Source organism: Sapajus apella, unplaced genomic scaffold (assembly GCF_009761245.1).
Source record: "Sapajus apella isolate SASKATOON/1434 unplaced genomic scaffold, GSC_monkey_1.0 scaffold26, whole genome shotgun sequence".
Lineage (NCBI taxonomy): Eukaryota > Metazoa > Chordata > Mammalia > Primates > Cebidae > Sapajus > Sapajus apella.
Window position 1 is genome coordinate 15,138,995 of NW_022436966.1, and position 21,561 is coordinate 15,160,555.

General features: G+C 32.2%; 1 protein-coding gene across 6 annotated transcripts in view; it reads right to left on the reverse strand.

Annotated features, from left to right (window-relative positions):
• The window catches only part of VRK2 (VRK serine/threonine kinase 2), a 108,436-nt gene that overhangs the window by 52,844 nt on the left and 34,031 nt on the right, over positions 1–21,561 (reverse strand). For all 6 annotated transcript variants that reach the window (XM_032292071.1, XM_032292072.1, XM_032292067.1 and 3 more), the window contains exons 3-7: positions 14,628–14,677; positions 13,821–13,890; positions 12,340–12,427; positions 10,313–10,418; positions 9,026–9,118 (exon numbers count right to left, since the gene is read on the reverse strand). In XM_032292071.1, the coding sequence (XP_032147962.1) occupies positions 9,026–9,118; positions 10,313–10,418; positions 12,340–12,427; positions 13,821–13,890; positions 14,628–14,677 (407 nt within the window). The remainder of the gene's footprint in view (positions 1–9,025; positions 9,119–10,312; positions 10,419–12,339; positions 12,428–13,820; positions 13,891–14,627; positions 14,678–21,561) is intronic.

The window sequence follows — 21,561 nt, forward strand, 5'->3', positions numbered from 1 at the left end:
AAAAAGGAAAAAAGAGTTTGAGTACGATTAGAATAATTATCTGTATTTCTATATTTTCATATTTTAGGATACATAAGAAAATGGAAGACAAAACTGCACCTTACATTAAGGAATGACTGGGAAGTTTGTTAAGAGTAGTAATTACAGGCTAGGCACAGTGGCTCATGCTTGTAATCCCAGCATTTTGGGAGGCTAAAGTGGGCGAATCACTTAAGGTCACAAGTTTGAAACCACCCTGGCCGATATGGTAAAACCCCAACTCTACTAAAAACACAAAACAATTAGCCAGGCACGTTGGTGGTGTACGCCTGTAGTCCCAGCTACTCGGGAGGCTGAGGCGGGAGAATCACTTGAACCCAGGAAGTGGAGAGTGCAGTGAGCCGAGATCACACCTTTGCATTCCAGCCTGGGTGGCAGAGCAAAGCTCCATCTCAGAAATAATAAATAAATAAAGTAGTAATTACAATTCTGATAATATAGTAAATTGTCTTTAGTTTTTTAGATATGTATACATAATGAAGTATTTAGATATAATGATATTTATAATTTACTTTAAAACAAGTAAACAGTTCTTAAAACAGTTTATAGAACTGATCTGTGAAACCTAGGTATGTGGCAAATTATCAAAGTTCAAAAATAACATATTCATATAACAGTTCTACTGGGACAAAGAAAAATTCAGTGAAAGTATATATTTTTAAAATAATCCTATTAATTTAAAATTCATATAATATTAATTTTAAAAGTCCAAATAATTAAAATCACAGAAACTATTTCCTGAAAATATATAGCAGAACCTCACTAGTAAGGAAAGAATAATATGTATATTAATCTATACTATAACCCTAACTACAAATAGCAAAATACTTCAAAGGAGTCTCGCCAGCTGTACCTCCTAATAATATTACAGCATCCTTAAGCTAAGATATACAACACTACTCTGGAGATAATATAGAGGTATTACAATAAGTAATTTTTATATTGTATATATAGAAGTGATTAAAACTAAATTTTATAGATGTTCAACACAGGAAACACTATTTCTAAATACTGACCATATTATGTGCACATTCCATGAAAAATTCTTACAAACACATTCACACTCCATTTTACAAGCAACCATGATTGATAAATAAATTGTGTTAGAATTCCCTCTAGCAAACAGTAAACAAGCAGCTTTAATGAGGCTTATGACCCTGCCCTATAAATATCCTAGGAACTTTGAAAGTAAGTATTTTGTTACCAGATACAGGTCAGGTATTACAATTCCTTCTTCCAGATCACTAATTTTTTTTTCTACTCTTCAGCTTCCTTAATTGTGTAGCAATAGGCAAGGCACTTTTGAAACACTATTAAGAAACATTACCTTCTGCAATAAGCTTTAAGTATCTGGAAAACACATTTTTACAAAATCACAGAATTTTAGGGCTAGAAGGAACCTTTGAGATCACATAGTTGAAATCCCATATTTTATACACTAGAAAGCCAAAGCCTATACAGGTTATGTCATTTGCAATTCTGCTCAATGGCAGTGCTGAAACTAGAACTTAGTCTCTTGACTCAGTCCACCACAATTCCCAGGAATCAAGAAGACACCGTGACAAGCATTTTTAAAGACCACAGGTATACTAACTTCCACATTTTGACATGAAGAATTATTCCTTACCTCTGAGGGCCATCCTCTTTGACGTAGTAGGCAGCTTTAGAACAGAAACACATGCAGCATAATGGGGCAAGGAGTGCTACAATCAAGGTATATCTGGCATTGAGATGACAGATATTGCATCAAGACTGGCTTCATGCCTTAAACAGTCAATAAAGTATTTCTTGAAGGGCTAGAGGAAATTTTATATATGTATATAAAAAATATATATATATTTCTTTATATATATAAAATACATATATATAAAAATATATATATATATAGATATATATATGCTGTGAGGAACATAAAAGAAGTACATCTCAAGGAGTTCATTCTAGTTCAGAACGTAAGGCAACATGAAGGCAAGTGAGACCTGAGCGCTCAGAGGCTTAAAATATACATTAGGAGCTATAGGAGATTAGAAAAAGGAAAAGCTCAGTATAGAGCAGAATCATTAAGAAAGGCTTCATATAAGCTGTTGCATGAAAAGAATATGTCTCTGATCAACAAAGAGGTGCCTTTCTAGATGTGAAGAGAGCATCTGCACCACTGAAATAACAGTTGTTATTTCAAACTGCATCAACTTCCTTCAAGTGACACTGGGAGATACAAGCAAGTGGGCATTACTCAAAACACCACTATCATTTTTGGTAATTCCATTATAAGTAAGGAAATCAGAAAGATACATTTGTTTTCCAAATACTAGATCAGCACTCACAAGGCTACCTTTCTAGTTACCACTTGTTCAACACCATATCATATTCCAAAATCAGCAAGGTTTCGAAGAGAGCTTAAACATTTAGGTTAGGTGGTCCAAGAGGATAATATCTACCTACTTATCAATGAAGCACTAATTTATAAACATAATATTTTTAAAGAATACAACATAATGCCTAACACAATAAATGATCAAAAAGTTAGCTAAAATGGATTTTTATTGTCTTTTCTAAAGACATATTGCTTCTGTAAGTATATGGTTCTTAATATAGTCATGCACTGCTTAATGACAGGGATCATCATTGAATGAACATCATAGAGTGTACTTACACAAACCCAGATAGTATAGCTTTCTACACGCCTAGAGTATAAAGTACAACTTACTGCTCTTAGGCTACAAACCTGTATAGCATATTGCTATAGTAAATACTGTAGGCAGCTGTAACACAATAGTATTTGTGTATCTAAATATATCTAAACATAGAAAAGGTACATTAAAATACTGTATAAAAGATTTAAAAATGCTATAGCTGTATAGGGCACTTACCACAAATGGAACTTGCAGGACTGGAAGCTACTCTGGTTGACTCAGTGAGTGTTGAATAAATGTGAAAGCCTAGGACATTACTATATGCTACTGTAGACTTACAAAACACTGTACACTTAGGCTACATTAAATGTGTTTAAAATTTTTTTTCTTTCTGCAGTAAGTTAATCTTAGCTTACCATACCATACTTTATAAACAGTTTTTTTTAAACTTTTTGACTCTTTTGTAGTAACACTTAGCTTTAAACACACCTTGTAAAGCTGTACAAAAATCCTTTTTTTATATCCTCATTCTATACGCTTTTTCTATATTTATTTTTTTCTTGCTTTTTAAACTTGCTTGTTAAAAACTAAGACACACTCACACACACATTAGCCTAGACCTATACGGAGTCAGGATAATGAATATCACTGTCTTCTACCTCTTCTCCCACTGGAAGGTCTTCAGGGGCAATAACATGCATGGAGCTGTCCTCTCCTATGATAACAGTCTCCTGAAATACCTTCTGAAGGGCCCACATGAGGCTGTTTTACAGTTACCTTTTTTTATATAAGTAGAAGGAAGATACTCTAAAATACTAACAAGAGTATAGTATAATAAATATACAAACTAGTAACACAGTTATTATCAAGTATTATATAGTGTACATAATTGTTATGTGCTATACTTTTACACAAAGAGCAGCACAAGTTTGTTTATACCAGCATTACCACAAACACATGAGTAACATGTTGCCCTATGACATTACTATGGCTATGATATTACTAGGCTATAGAAACTTTCCAGCTCCATTATAATCTTATAGGACCACTGTTGTATATGTGGTTCATTGTTGACTAAAACGTCATAATATGGTATATGATTGTATAATTTAATTTTAAATTTTAATTCTTAATTTACATTTTTAACCAAATCAGTATAGGGGACAAACTACATTACCTCTACTAAATGTGATACTACCACTCTTGTTGTAGTAAGTACTACAACAGAAAATTACAAACATTCATAAATAGTCCCTCTCCCCCTAAAAAACTTGAAAGAAGATTTTTAAAAAAGCACATAAAACAAGATGAAAACACAGCAAATATAGTAACAAATGTCTACCTAATAGCACATCAATAATTTTAAAAAAACAACTATAGGAGAAGGAGACAAACACACTAATAAGAGTGGATGTTTAAACAACACTCTTAGTACAAAACTGCTTAGGCTGATAAGTAAAGATACAAATGACATAAACAATATAGTGAATAAGGTAGAGCTTTTGAACTTTTGTTGCATTTTACATTCTGAAAATAAGACTATATTTTTCTCAAGCAAACATGGAAGACTGACAAAAACGATCCACTTTTAAGTCTCAAAGCATCACTGCATTCCAAAGAGTAAATTACTATAAACAATATCATAATAATATTGTGATAATTCTTGGCATTAATAAAAACAATATTTAAAGGCCCTTCCACATAAAAATTTAAGAATTTCCTATTGAACTACTTTTCTGGTGAAAGAAAAATACAATCTTTCCAAAAGAATAAAGAGAGCGAAAACATTATATACCAAAATCAATTAGATGTCACAGAAAACAATAAGCAGAGGAGAATTCATGGCCTTAAACTCTTATGAAACGACACCCAATTGGAGAACTAAAAAAGATGACAAAGGTAAAATTAAAAGAGTACATATGAAGACATAATAAAGGAAAAATCAGAAATTAATAATTAGAAAAAAAAATCTCAATAAATCAAAATTGAACTTTGTTAAAAATTAACAAAAGGGACTACTACTGGCCACCTTTACCAGGATAGAAAAAGGAAGAAAGCAAAATAAAATTTAGAATACCTAGAAAGAAACAATCATTGAGGTAGAAAAAATTTAAGTCATAAGAAACTACGATGCAGACTACCATGCAAATAAATATGAAAAAATAGATAACATGTAAAACAACTACAACAGATACTCAAATAGAAATACAGAACTTAAACCACCAATTTCTATAGAAAAAAGTAGAGAATTACAAGTAACTACCTCATAGAAAAGCAAAATAATCAAATGGTTTCACATTTAAAGACCAGATGGTTCCAATGTAACAGAAGTAGTTCTAAAACACAGAAAATAAACCTCTAAATTATTTTTATGAATGAAATATGTTGGTACCAAAATATGATAAAGACAGAACAAAATTAGAAAACTATGGATCAATATCACATGAATATCAATATGAAATCACTTCATAAAATATTAGTCAACTTCAACACTGTACTAATATTATGTCATAACAAATTGAGATTTATACCTTAAAAATAAGGTTGGTTCAATATTAGAAGTACAGCAATATATTATACCACATTAAAAGATTTGAGACAAATATATGATTATTTCTATTTAGGCTAAACAAAGACTCTGAAAAAATTCAATACTGATTCAATAAAAATAAAAAATATTCAAAAACATAGAAGTTGACAGATACTTTCTTGACTTGATAAACAGATACACACACACTCATATTCACACATATATTCACACACTATACACAAACCTTAGTCCTAAAGCCATCATCACATTTAACGGGGTAATACTTCAGGCATTTCCAATAAGATTAGGAAGAGTAAAAGATGATTACCACCTTTCTTACTATTTAATACTGTACTGGATGTACTAGACAAGGCAATTAAACAAGACAAATCAAATACAAAAACTGTTAAGAAAAACTACTGTATCTACTTGTATATGACAGTTTTCTAAGAAAACTCTAAGGAACCATTACAAAAACTACTCCAAACCAGAAAATAATTCCGTAAATTAACAGGATGTAAAATTAATGCATGGAAATAAAAATTTTAATACATATAAACAAAAATCATAAGAAATAATAAATCCACATTGACAACATTAACAAAAGGTATAATATTTAGAAATAAGTGTAATAAGAAATATGCAAAACTAGTAAGAAGAAAGCTTTAAAATAATCCTAAGGAAGGATCTAATGCAAAATTAACTAAAAACAAAAACATTCCTTGTTATATGAACATCTATACATCATAAAGATATCAGGTCTTCCCCAAATTAATTTTAAAACTTAACACAATTTCAATGAAAATGCCAGCAAGTATTACTCTTATGAGAAACTAGAAAAATAATATAGAAAAATACTGTATAAATTCCTAGTATAACACTGAAAAAGAACAACTATGGGGAACTACTAGTCCAACCTGATGTTAAAATATATTTTATAAAGCTTCAGAAATTAACACATCAGTATTTATGCCTCGTATTGTTATATAAATAGACAAATCAGTGGGATTCAACAAAGTACAGAAATAAAACCAAATACATGAGGAAATGGAATATATGACAAAAGCAGCAACAAATATTACTGAAGTAAAGCCATATTTTAAAATAGTGTTAGAACAACTGGAAAACCACTTTTAATAAACTCTAATGAATAAAAGACCTTTAAGTTTAAAAAATGAAACCAGGTAGAGCAAATGAAATATCACACATTGCTGATGGGAATGTATAATGGTACAATCAGTCCAGAAACTAACTTGGCAGTTTCCAAGTTAAACATACACTTTCATATGACCCAGAAATTCCACTCCTATTTACTCAAAAGAAAGTGAAACATATGTCTCCACAAAGCCTGTATGTGAATGCTTAGCTTATAGCAGCTTTATTTATAATTGTCAAAAACTGAAAACAACCCAGAGAGCCATCAACAGGTGAACATAAATTGTAGTTTTCAATAAAATATTACTCAGCAATAAAAAGGAATGAACTACTAACGACCTACAAAGATAAATCTCAAAAGCATTATGTTAAGTGAAGGAAGACAGACACAAAACAGTACATACCTTACAATTCCATTTATATACCATTCTTGAAAATGCACAAATATAGGGACGGAAATCATTTTAGGGGCTGGTAGCAATGCCAGGAAAAGGGGACTGACTCTAAAGGGGAATGAGAGAACTTTTGGAAAGAAATGTTCTACATCTTGGCAGCAGTAGTGGTTACATGATACATACATCTGTCAAAACATATCAAACTGTACATTTAAAAAGGTAACATTTACTGTTTGTAAATTATATCTCAAAAGACTTAACCTTTAAAAAGTATGCAGATATTGCCAAATTTCCCATCCACTAACTTTATTTTCCTAGATCTATTTAATTTACATTCCCAAGGGGATTCTAAAAGTGCTGATACCTTTATCCGCCTCAATATTATCAGACTATTATTTTAGTCCTCTTCAATTTGACACATACTTTAAAAAGGGTGCCTCGATGTTTTGGTATCCTTATCTTTTCATTTTTAGCAAAGGTGGCCTTTTTTCCTGTTTCTAGGACAGTCATATTCCTTCTCTGTTCTGTTTTTTCATTCCTTTCCATCATTGCTTTGAAAACATATTTGGTGTTTTCCTTGTTAACTTTTTTTAGTAGTGGCTAGATATTCTCAAATATTTGTCATAAATCTATTTCCCAGTTTCTCATTCATCTTTCATTTTGAAGAATTTTTAAATATACAGACATCTTAAAATTTTAAAGCTGTCAATATTTTCAGTTGAGATTTTTGTTCTCTTGTATTTTTATTTAGAATTTAACCCATGCAGAGATCAAATATTCGATTACATTTTTTTCTAATTTTTTATAGACTCAATCATTTAACTCCTTAAACATGATAATACAGTAGTCAACTGGTTATACTGTTATTTAAATTTAAGTTAAATTAAAAATTCAGTTTCTCAATATTTTTAATATTTAAAAATATCTGCTTTTTTAAACAGACTATATTTTTAGAGAAGTTTTAGGTTTGATTAGGTAAATTTAGAGCAATATAGATAAAACTGAGTGGAAAATACAATAAGTTCCCATCCTCTCCACTATCAACATCCTTCACTAGACTGGCACATTTTTTAAAGTGGATGAACCTACAATGACACATCATTATCATCCAAAACCCACCGTTTACATTACGTTCACTCTTGGTCTTGTCCATTCTGCAGATCTTAACAACCAAATGATGACATGTATCTACCATTACAGTATCATGCAGAATAGTTTCACTGCCCTAAAAATCTACCATGCCTCACTCATTCATCCTTCCTCTCCCTTCTAACTTATGGAGATAGTAAAAAATTGATATTTTTACTGTCTCCATGGTTTTTTCCTTTTCCAGAATGTCATATACAGTAGTTGAAATTATATAGTATTTAGCATTTTCAGATTGGCTTCTTTCACATAGTTAAATACATTTAAGTTTCTTCCATGTTTTCTCTTGGCTCAAAAGTTCATTTCTATTTAGCAATGAATAATATTCCATTAACTGGATGTATCAGTTTATCCATTCACCTACTCAAGGACATCTTGGTTACTTCAATGTTTTGCTGAGTATAAATAAATCTACTATATGGTATTCATGTTCAGGTTTTCGGGTGGATGCAAGTTTTCAACTCATTTGGGTAAACACTAAGGAGCACAATTGCTGCTTGATCTGTTAAGAGTGTCTAGCTTTCTGAAAAACTGCCAAACTGTCTTCCAAAGTGGCTGTGTCATTTTGCATTCCCATGAGCAAGAAATCAGAGTTTCTGTTACTCCATATACTCATCAGCAGTTGGTAATGTACTGACCATGTTTCAAATATTTAGCAACATATTGCCAATGGCTACCATATTGGAGAGTCAAACAGAATATTTTCATCATTACACAAAGTTTTAATGGAAAAGCTTCTCTGCTTAAAATTTAATTGGTTATAGAGTAGGAAATGATAAACTAATATGACAGCTTTTTTTAACCTCTGCATAAATCCAACTCTACTCCCACTGGATTTTGGGGTTCTTTGTTTATCTATATTTGCTCACAAATTCAAATTCCTGCTCAGCCACTTCTTAACTATGTGCCCATTAACATATTATTTAACCCCTCTGACTCCCAGTTTCTCATCCTAATTACTCATTAGTTTGGTACAAAGATTAAATTAGATAAGCAGGTAAGATAAATTACAACATTCATCATGTTATGCCCTCATTTGTAAATTCTTCTGGGTTAAGAGTTTGTTTTCTGAATGTTTCAGTTTCATACTTTAAAGATCTTTACTAAAAGCAAAAGTATGTATTTACCTGATCTGGATTTTTGTAACCCAAAAGTAGATTTGCTGCTTTTATATCACCATGAACATACTCATTTTCATGTATATATTCCAGTACATCCAACTGTGAAAATAAATAGATAAAATAAGGTTATACTGCTATCTATTTAGAACTCATGATCAATTTCAGCATTTTGAATACAGAATAACATGGTTTTTTTCATATTAACAATGACAAAGTGATGTATTTCACAATTTAATGGTCAATTATTCTAAAATATCACATCTTCTGGTTGCTCATCCTGGAAAAAAAGTTGAATAAAATGATCCTCAAAAATCAAGTGTTTTAGTTGAAGTTCCAATGGAAGAAAATTAGGATTCAAAAATGCTTATGCCTAATTCCTGATGGCCCAGTAGCCAAACTGCACTGCACAAACAGGAAAAACACAGCATAAAATCAGAGATCTACAGTGAAACAATCTTGAAGCCCACTCAGCAATTCCTCACCTAAACAATAATTTTAAATCAAGTCTTAAGAATCTTAGAACAAAATGCCATGTCCATAAGCAAAGGGAAAGGTATTCTTCCTCTATATAGTAATAGAAAACTCCTTAGCTTCATCTCTAAAGCCCTTCAGCCTTTATGTTACATATACTTTGTACTCAATAAACATTTGCTGGCTTAGAGGATGGATAAATGAGAAAATTAATGCATTCCATTTGCTGCATCCCAATCTGGCATAAGCAGCTTCATGCTACTGAAAGTGAAAAAATGAGACTTAAAACAACACAAATACAAATATCACAATACAAATATGTAGCATAAACAAATGTATGCCTGGGTGCTATGAAGAGTTCCTTGCTTCTGATTTGGTAAAGTATATTTTATTCATTGCCACAACTAATTATTGCCACCATCCCAAATTCATAATAAAAACTTTATAGCACCCCATACCATCTCATGTTTAAAATGGCTAACAATACATTTTGCCATAACTTGCATTGTTATAACTGATGAAAGAAAGGTTATTCTTAATGGCAATGAAAACTTGTCGTGGTATGCAAAAGAAAGCTGTGAGGAAAAAGATCAGACTGGAGAACCAAAACCTGATTGAGTTTGCAGTGCCAGACACAGCACAGCACATTCTGTCACTTACAGAGCCCACGGTTATCAATTTCACCAAAACAGTCTCTACTCCTAACTGATGTCTCTAGGGCAATAATCCCTCATTCTCTAATAGCAAAAGGAAAAGATTTCTATACTGTAAGAAGTAAATAATTTGGAAACAGATCATGCGAAATAAGTAATTCTTTCTTACCATTCGGATACCTAATTGCAGGACAGTTGACTTTTTAAAGGTACCATTCTGGTCTGAGATCTTCTGTAAATCTATTCCTAGTCTTTCCATTACCATAAATCTGTAACTATAAGAAAGAAGCATCAAAAAAAGATCATCCTGAGAAAGTAATGCTTGAAATTGTCTATTTAATTTGAAACAAGAAAAATTATGCCCAACCTAACAACCAGGTATGATACAATCTAAACCATTAGAGAATGAATGCACGTTCATAATTCTGCTATTCCTTTGCAGAAACTGCTCAGTATTATTAACTTTGCAGCTGGTTTTCTAGAAGAGAATGCTGTACTGAACCATTCACACTATATTTACATATAAAAAACTCTTTCTAAATTAGACAGTACTTAATTCAATTTATTTTGACTCCATGACTTCTTGCAATGTGGTCCTGAAAAAATTTTTGTCCACACATAAATTTTTTTGTTTTTGTTTTAGATGGAGTCTCGCTCTGCTGCCAGGCTGGAGTGCAGTGGCACAATCTCGGCTCACTGCACCTCCTGCCTCCCGGATTCAAGCACTTCTCCTGCCTCAGCCTCCTGAGTAGCTGGGATTACAGGTGCACGCCACCACACCCAGCTAATTTTTGTATTTTTAGTAGAAACGGGGTTTCACTATGTTGGCCAGGATGGTCTTGATCTCTTGACATCGTGATCCACCTGCCTCAGTCTCCTAAAGTGCTGGGATTACAGGCGTGAGCCACCGCACCCGGCCATGTGAATTTTGCATTTGTTTCTTGATAAGATACTTACCTTCTCTATACATGTATAAACATGTCTTTTTTTAAGTGCACTTCTTCCTTTTCTGTTCTGTTTGGCACTTCCATACCTTCTTTCCTTCCCTTCATTTATATATTCACATCAGCACCTATTCTATATCTGTCTATGTGTGCATACACAAACACACACATTTAAGAATTTGTTTTACAAAAATGTGATCGTATTATATGCACTTTCTCCATCTTACTTTTTTTCAGTAGTATCTCATCAAAATCCTTCTAAGGCAACTAGTATAGCTCTAATTGACTTCTTTAATGGGCTACATATGATGTGATATGGATGTACCATGATTCAATCAACCATTCAGTCCCCTACTGGCAGCCCTTTACTTCACTTCAAGATTACTGTTCACTCATTTTGTTTTTATTTAAAGCATTTAAAGACCATTTGAACAAAGTACTGACATCTGAGCTTATTTTCTCATCTATGAAATAAAAACACTATCACCTAAATAGGCTATTCAAAGGACAAAACAAGATAAAGTATATACAAATCTCTGGCACAAAAGGGTAAATAAAAACGACAGACTTTTTTTTCTTTTTTTTAATTACTATTAATAAATTACATATAGGACTAGCCATATTTGGTGGTTTTAAAGATATCGCTATAACTTATTAGTTGTGCTTCTCCTCAAAAGATAGAACTTGATTCTCTCTCGAGGACCAATGGATCTAGTGACTAGCTTCTAGCAAAGAGAATAAAGCAGATGTAATAATAATATCCCTTTTAAGATTAGATTACAAAAAACTCTGACTTCCTTCTTGAATACACTTGTGTGCATGCTCTCCCTCCCACCCCCAATTACTTGCTCTAGAGAAAGCCAGCTATTTTTCATAACACTCAGGTAGCTTATGCACAGACCCACATGATCAGGAAGTAAGGCCTGCCAACAATCACATAAGTAAATTAAGAAGCACATCTTAGGCCTACCAGTAGCCACATGAGTAACTCTGAAAACAAATACTTCCCCAGATGAGCCTTGAGATGACTGTAACCCAGCAGACAGCTGACTATACCCTTATTAGAGATCTTGATCTAGAACCATCCAGAAAAGCCAGTTGCAAGCTCCTTGCCCACAGAAACTAAGACAATACAGGTTTGTGATTATATGCCAATACGTTTTGGGTAATTTGTTACATCACAACAGTTAACTCATAGACCACATAAGGAATAGTTATAGAGAAATATTTGTTTATAATCATTCCATTTTACCTTCTTCCTTTGAATTCAGTCAGACCAGATCCATAATACAGAGGAATTCCTAAATAATCAAGTTGTTTGCGTTCTATCCACTTTTTGACTACAAAGACAAATTTATTTTTAAAAAGATTCATGTTACTTCAAAAGATATTTCTCACCTTTCTATAGACAAATTTCTTTAGCTAACCAAAAATGTAACTAGATCTTCCTAGAAAATACATTTTGTTTTCATCAAACATTTCTCATGGCCTCAAACTATTTGTTACCACTATATTCAACAAAAAAATTAGAAAATTTTAAATTAAATCAATAATAAAAATGAGTCAAGTCTTTGTATATTGATACCATATATACTAATGTTTCAATCTATAAAAAGAATTCATTACCTTATATGCTAGCTAAATTCCTAAATATAACATATGTCAACCACCAAAGCTTCAGCAGAGAGATGGCTTTTTCTTTCCTATTACTTCAAAATCTAAAACCATAATGGACAAAATAAAACAACAACAACAAAAAACACAAAAACAGAAATTGGACAGAAAAATCATCTTACTTTGAAATTATTTTATACAAAAACTGGTTCTGATTAAACTTAGTTTACAAAAAATCAAATCCACTTAAATAATCAGTTAATCATTTTTTCATGATTCTAGCCTATATGTTTTATGTTTAACACAGCTCTACTGACAAACAATCAAGTTTAACGGATTCTATTTGTCACTCTGACATAGTTTAAGTAGTCAGTAAATACAATCTTAATGTTTAGAATACTTTTTTAAGAAAAACAAAGTTAATTATTGAGGCCAGACTCATCATTCTTATTCCTAAACATGATGTAAAAGACCTTGACTATACAGTCATTACTCCTGTTTACTTCTTTAATGTTTTTCTTAGCCCATCTACATCACATTTATAAAATGCTGTTATTCTTCCTCTCTGCTTATATTCATTTCCCATTCATATCTTCTATCTGGTAATTCTTACAGTTAGTATCCAGCTCCAATTAATTTTCCAATATTCAAGTTTCTAACACCTTCCTAAACATCTTTAATTAATCATTTCCACATTTCCACACACCTTACCCCAATCCATTCTATAATCGTTCCTTTCTTATACATATATCTGCTTCCCATTTTAATGTTTTTTCCTTATAGCCTTCCTATCCAAATGGTGTACTGTAAAAGAAATAATTTCAATCTACTATCTTTTACACTTAAAGGACTCTTGGTAGCTTAGATTAACAACCTAACATTTTATGTAAAGTAGTAGAAACAACTTTGACTTAAAATATATAACCCATTATGTATGTCATGTCAAGATTTGTATACCATCTGTCTTGCTTTTATATGTTATAACAGTTAACTGTATCACTTTACAATAAAATTTCTATTGAAAAGAATTTTCCAGAAGGCCAGAAAAAGACCAAAATATCAACACTCACTTTAGCAAGAACATATATGGAAGTAGCTTGCTTTGCTAATTTTACTTACTACAGTCTTTTTTTGCAACTCTCTGATAAAATTTAAGTTCTGAAAATAACGGGCCATTTTCTTGATATTCCTATAAAAAAAGAATAATTAATTTTACTAGGAAAAAATAATACTAAAGATGGAATTGTTATTTCAACTGTGAAAATAGGAACATATATATGTAGTACATAATAGTACTTGAATAATTTTTTATACAACATAGGCACCAGATTTCCACTAAAAATCTCAGAAAACACTAAATAAACTTGAAGAATCTAATTTTTAAACAACATATTGTACAACTATCCCTATACAGTCTTACACTTTTAAAAGTAGTTTTCTTACAGAAAACACTTACTAAAAGCACTGAGAACTGTATAAACATATACAAACACTCACTGTATACCAACATATACATCTGAGTGATACACAGCAAACTATCCCCGTGGTCCACTCACATATGATACCTTTACTGAGTGGTCTACTGTATTTCATTCACTATACCAAGTACAGGGGACACAAAAAGAAATAAAACCCTATGCTTGCCTTTAAGGACCTTACCATCTAGGGTAGAGAGGGAGAGAGGGTGTTTGGGAGGGAAAGAGAAAGAATAGCTAGATAGATAACACACACGGTAATAGTTGGCAATACAGAAAAACAAAGGTTCTCTAGTCTTAATGTTTTAACAGTGTGAAAATAGATCATAACATTAAGTTTACTGATAAGGCAACAGTTACAAAATTAAGGTGAAAAACATTCTTAAATAAATAAAACAGAAAAGGGAAAAGTCAAATATACGTGAAATACAAATCTAAGAGCAACACTTACCACTTTTACTACATGTCTTGCATCTTTGTCTGGTTTAATTGTGGGGAAAGCTGCAGGAAAAAAAAAAAAAAACACAAAGGAGAAAAACAGTTATTCCCAATTTCTGAATAGCTACCAGATCCCAGACACTATGCTAAGCACTTTACATATTAAGTTTATTATATCATCCCAACAATCTTTTATGGTAGTAGGTATCCATCATCTCCATTTTATACAAGATGCTACTAAAGTTTAAGAAGTTGAATAAATAAATTGCTCACTAAGAGGTAACATATTGGAGATAGAAACTCAAATCTGCCTGACATCACAGCCCATACACTTTATCATAAACCATATTCAAATATTTAAATACAGAACCAATAGACGATATGAATCATATAGATTCAAAATGTAGGGAGAAATATTTTCTAGGTATTTCTAGATGGTATTAAATCCAATAGATAATACATAGTAAAATCCATTGATTTAATTGCACTAAATCAGAATCCATAATGATTCAAAAACAAAAATTGTTTCAATTTAAGTAGAAAGTTCAAAACAATTTATAATTGACAAAATTCTAGAATAAGCCAGTTTAAAATGAGAAAATCTTTAAAAATATCTTCTGAACCACCAATTACTTTTACATTAAAGAATACATATCTCATAAATTTATTTCAGTTAAAGAATATATATCTCATAAATTCATTTCAATTTCAAGTTACCTTCTTTTTATTCTTATTTTCCATTTGTAGTTCAGATAGTATAATTCTACTTTTGAAAAACTCGTGTTCAAATTTTAAAATAAATTAATCTTTTCCTTTATATTACCTAAATTATTAAAAGATTGCTGTTTTCAAATCTCAATAAGTGAAATTTATATGTATATTTATTTGTACTACAAAAGACTAAAATTTCGTCATCTGTTTATTTGTCCACTCTCTAACCATTCATTCATTTACTCGTTTAAATATTTATCAAGAAGCTAGAATATGCCAAGCACTGTGTTAACTGTCTAGATGATGTTTGAAGGAAAGGGAAAGAAACAAAGGTGGAACTACTATTGACTACAATTGAAAATCAGTAATAAACAGACTTGAGAACCGGATCAAATACATTTATATATATTCAATATATTTATTAAAATGCTGTGTCCTCTTATTAATGTTGTCCTTTTCTTTCTTATATCAGCTGTTTCCTTTTTATTAATTCACATCTTACATATAAAAATATGTCACATATTAAAAAAAAAACTGTACATTACAGCTGAGCCAATTAACGCACAATTTTTAGACATTCTCTAAAGTTTTTAAATCAGTAAAGCTACTAGCCAGTTGAAGAAAGTATTATTTCAATTCTACCTAATATTAGATATAAATTGTAAACCCAGACCTCTTTGCAATAACAAAGAAACTAAACTTGCTGACAGCACTTAAAATTATCTTTTCACCTTTATTCATGTAAAGTTATTTTATTTTTAGTCATGCAATAGTCCCAAGAAAGCTGCAGAAAGAGTGGATTAGCTAGATCCACTTTCTTCTAAGAAAGAAGAAAACTGAACGGTTAAAGAAAAAAATTTTAGAATAACATACAAAACACAATAAAATAAAAATACCTGAGTAAATCTATTTTTAGCCTCACATTTTTTTCACATTTTAACATCTCTGAAATCTGAATGCATCTAAAAAGTGATGACATTTTACAGCTGCTGCTGAGCACAGGGCAGTTATGACATAGTTGTTATTGCTTATGCACACAACACTCAAAACTGTCCATTTGTCTTTACTTAACTGAGTTATGTACATAGCTGATAGTATTACATGTGGAGTTTAACTTAATGATTTGGCACTGAGAAGAAAAATGCTTGTGTATATAGAAAAGTTAACTAAACAACCCACAACAGAGCAGTAGGGCATGAATTTGATACCAGTGGAAAAAAATGTTTATTAAGGTATGACTGCAACAATTGAGTATTCTGAGTTTCTTAAGTAAGACAAATTTTAAGAGTATTCTGTCATAGTTTAATGGGCAGCATTAGGTATTAGATATAAATCAGCTCCTACAGAAAATAGGAATGTTCTCTGGGCAAAAAAGAAATCACAAGGAAAATTAGAAAATATGTAGGACTGAATAGTAAAAATGTCGTACTGAAACTAGTTAGAATGCAGTTAAAATGCATATTAATTACTTGTCTTCCTCTGCTAGAATGTAAACTCCAAAAACAAAGAAATATTTTTGCTTTATTCAGATGTGTTCCAAGCACCTAGAATAGAACCTTGGGCATTAATGAATAAAAAAGTGTTAACTAGAGAAAAATTTATACCATTAAACATTTTGATTTTAAGAAAACTAAAAAATTAGTGAGCTAAGTGCTCCCCTTAATAACTTAGAAAAATAAAGACATAACCAGAAATTAATAAAAAACTGAAAAGGCCTACAACAATAATCTCTCAATAGAAAATGAGCACACCAACACCCATATTATGGTTTCTAAATATCATTTTCAATAAAATGAATCAGGGCTCATTGGAGAAATGGCTGATTCCAGAGCTGAGACAGAGAAAATAAAACTTAAGCAACCAAAGCAATAAAATTTATAATATTAGGATGGTGCAAAAGTAATCACGGGTTTTGCCACTGAAATTAATCATGTTTACTTTCGCGCCAACCTAATACTAATGAACTGTAATCCATTGGAAAAAAATCCATCATCTCTACTGATGTAAGTAAATAAATAAATGGGAGAAATAAGACAGCTCCTTCCTGTAGCTGAAATAAATTAAGAAATATAAATTAAGAAATGTAGAAGAAATGAGAAAAATAAAAAAAAATCATCATTTGGCAAACATGACAGTAATAACTGGAGCAAGCAAAAGTCATTAATAGATACTAAAATAGATAGGCAAATGGATGATTAAAAGCAACACAATGCAAATACATTTGCTTCTTCCCACAAGATATTTATTAATTGTAAATGGAAAATAAATTTATCGCAGGCTAACCTGACAGCTATCACTTTAATTATTAAAAGGGATCAAAGTTGATATCACTAATAATGATGTACAGTGAATCTTGCATCTACTGATATAGTACTGGGAGAAGCATAATATCATCTTTATGATATTCTCACTAAATAAAACATAATCTGAATTTAAAGCTAACCCAAAATGAAGAACAGTCTACAAAATACTAGCTGGTACTCTTCAAAAGTGCCAAGCTCTTTGCAAATCACCTAAGAGGTAAATACACAAAATATATAAATAACTCCTATAAATCAAATTCAACAAAAGTCCAGTTTAAAAATGAGCAAAATCAGCTCAGTGCAGTGGCTCACGCCTGTAATCCCAGTACCTTGGGGGGCTGGTGCGGTGGCTCATGCCTGTAATACCAGTACTTTGGAGGTCAAGGTGGGCTGATCATGAGGTCAAGAGATTGAGACCATCCTTGCCAACATGGAGGAACCCCATCTCTAGTAAAATACAAAACATTAGCTGGGTAGGGCAGCACGCACCTGTAGTCCCAGCTACTCGGGAGGCTGAGACACGAGACTCACTTGAACCTGGGAGGCAGATGTTGCAGTGAGCAGAGATCACACCACTGCACTGTCTAGGCAACAGAGTGAGACTCCATGGCAAAAAAACAAAACAAACAAACAGCATGTAACAATAAAGATAGCAAAACATAGATAAGAGATTTTGAAAAAGATAAACTAACATGATAAACATTATCATCAGTAAACTTAGAAGGAATGACAATTTCCTTGAAAAAAAAATTTACCAAAATAATTCAGAAAATAAAAAACCTGAATCGAAATATAATCATTAAAGGAAACAAATCAGTATTTCAAAAAAATGTAGAGTCTTCAACTTAAAATGGTTCCACAAGGTTTTTCAACTTTACAATGGTGCAAAAGCATTGTGCATTCAGTAGAAATCACACTTTGAATTTTTAATTTTGAACTTTTCTCAAGCTAGTGATATGAGGTATGATATACTTACATGAGATAGTCAACACTTTATTAGAAAATAGGCTTTCTGTTAGATAATTTTGTCCAATTGTAGGCTAATACAAGTGTTCTGCGCACATTTAAGGTAGGGTAGGGTAAACTATGATGTTTAGTAGATTAGACATATTAACCACCTTATTGACTTAACAATTTCAATCTATGATGGGCTTATCAGAACATAACCCCATTGTAAGTCAAGGAGCATCTGTACAGATAAGATGGAGTAGGAATACTCAACTCTAGCTCTCCCACTGAAAATAGCTACAAAATATAGACAAAAAAGAAGACAGTAGCTATTAGAAGGCTCTTAAAAAGTAAAGAAAGGTTTCCACTCAACATATTAAGAGCTTGGAGGTCCTTACTCCCCTCTTCTCAAAGGGGAAAAAATAAAAACAACTATCTGGAAATCGACAGCTTTTCTTTAATCCATCAGAGAACTGAGGTTACAAGGCAAATCTGTGCCTAACAACTTGAAAGGCAAGTTAATACAGAGAATCACAGCTTATAGGGGCAGAGTTTTGCCATGAGCCCTCCATATTCTTATAGTGAATATCAGAAAAATCTCCCGTTTCCAGTGGGGGAGGAGGAAACTACTTTGCCAGAACCTCATCAAGATGGGAGAGGAAAAATAACCACTCCAGCCTCCTCTAGCCTTCCTAGCTCACCTAAGTAGGGTATAGGAAGCTGAGAAATACTGGTGAAGGTTACCTCCTGGGGCATAGGCCCATTAAAAAGAAAAAGATTTACACTAACCATTAGGGAAATCCAAATCAAAACCACATGATACCATCTTGCACCAGTCAGGATGACTATTATTAAAAATTCCAAAAACAATACATGTTGGCGAAGCTGCAGAGATAAGGGAACATTTATACACTGCTGGTGGAAATGCAAATCAGTTCAGCCACTGTGGAAAACAGTCGAAAGAGCTCTCAAAGAACTTAAAGTAGAAATACCATTCAACCCAGCAATCTCATTATTGGATATATACCCAAAATATAAATTGCTCTACTAAAAAGACACATGCACATGAATGCACATTGCAGCACTATTCACAATAGCAAAGATCAACCTAGATGTCCATCAATGGTGAACTAGATAAAGTGTGGTACATATACACTATGGAATACTATACAGCCACAAAAAGAATGAGATCATGTCCTTTGCCGCTACATGGATGGAGCTGGAGGCCATTATCCTAAGCAAATTAACACAGGAATAGAAAACTAGATACTGCATGTTCTCACTTATAAGCAGAAGGAAAACACTGAGTACACATGGACATAAAGAAGGGAACAAAAGACAATGGAGCCTACTTAAGGGTAGAGAGTAAGAGGAGGGTGAGGACTGGAAAACTATGCTGATTACCTAAGCGACAAAATTATCTGTACACCAAAGCCCAATGAGACACAATTTACCCATGTAACAAACCTGCACATGTACCACTTGAACTTAAAATAGAAGTTGGGTTGGAAAGAAAACAAATAATAAAACTAAAAAACAGATTTAGTCAGAAGATTATAAAAGGCCTCATATTCTCCCACACCTTACAAACACATTAACAGCAGACCCACCTTGCAAGAAATGTTTTTAAAAAGCTCTTTAGGGTGAAGGAAAACAATATATGTGTTATTATTCAGATCTACATAAAGAAATAAACTGTGTCAGAGAGAGAATAAATAAATAAAAGCTTTCTAAAACTTTTAATTGGCAGAGTTTGTTCAAATAACAACAACCATGTACTGATTTATTATAGCTTATGAATAAGTGAAATGAATTATGGCAAGAGACAGGAGAGAACAATTATAAGGTACCTGCACTAATTGTGAAGTAGTATAGTGTTATTTGAAAGTAAAGTTTGATGAGTTGTAAATGTTGCTCTGTAAACTCTAGAACAATCACTAAGAATTTTTCTAAAGAATTGATATGCCAAGAAAGGAGAGAAATGGAGTCATATAAAATGTTCAATTAAAATCAGATAAGGCCAAAAAAAAAAAAAGAAAGAAAGAACAAGCATAACCAATAGAAAACAGTTAAAAACAGTAGTAGACATTAAGCTAAATATACCAACAATCACTTTAAATGTTGATGGTCTAAATACACCAATTAAAAGACAGATAGTGACAGAGTAGATAAAATATAAGACAACTATATGATGTCTATAGGAAACCCACTTTAAATATAAAGACACAGATAACTTTAAAGTAAAGGGCAAAGAAAGATATATCATGCTATCACACGTCAAAAGAAAGCTGGAGTAGCTATTTTAATTCCAAACAAAGCAGATGTGATGGTTAATACTGAATGTCACCTTGATTGGACTGATGGATGCAAAATATTTATCCTGGATCTGTCTGTGAGGGTGCTGTCAAAGAAGACCAGCATTTGAGTCAGTGGGCTGGGAAAGGCAGACCCACCCTTAATCTGGGTGGGCCCAATCTAACCATCTGCCAGAATGGCAAGGATAAAAGCAGGCAGAAGAACATGAAAAGATTTGACTGGCTTAGCGTCTCAGCATACATCTTTCTCTCATGCTGGATGCTTCCTGCCCTCAACATCCAACTTCAAGTTCCTCAGCTTTGGGACTCAGATTGGCTTCCTTGCTCCTCAGTTTGCAGATGGCCTATTGTGGAATCTTGGGATCACGTGAGTTTAATACTCCTTAATAAACTCCCCTTTATATAAATATAAATTATACACACACACACACACACACACGTATATGTATGTGTGCATTTATATATATATATAATTTTTTTATATATACATATATATACACACATATATATGTGTGTGTGTATGTTCTTTTCTGTCCCTCTACAGAACCCTAATACAGCAGATTTAGAACCAGAAAAACCATCAGGAATAAAGAAAGATATTAAATAATAATAAAGGGGTCAATTCTTCAGGAAGACATAATAACTCTTAGCGTGTATGTACTCCCAACAG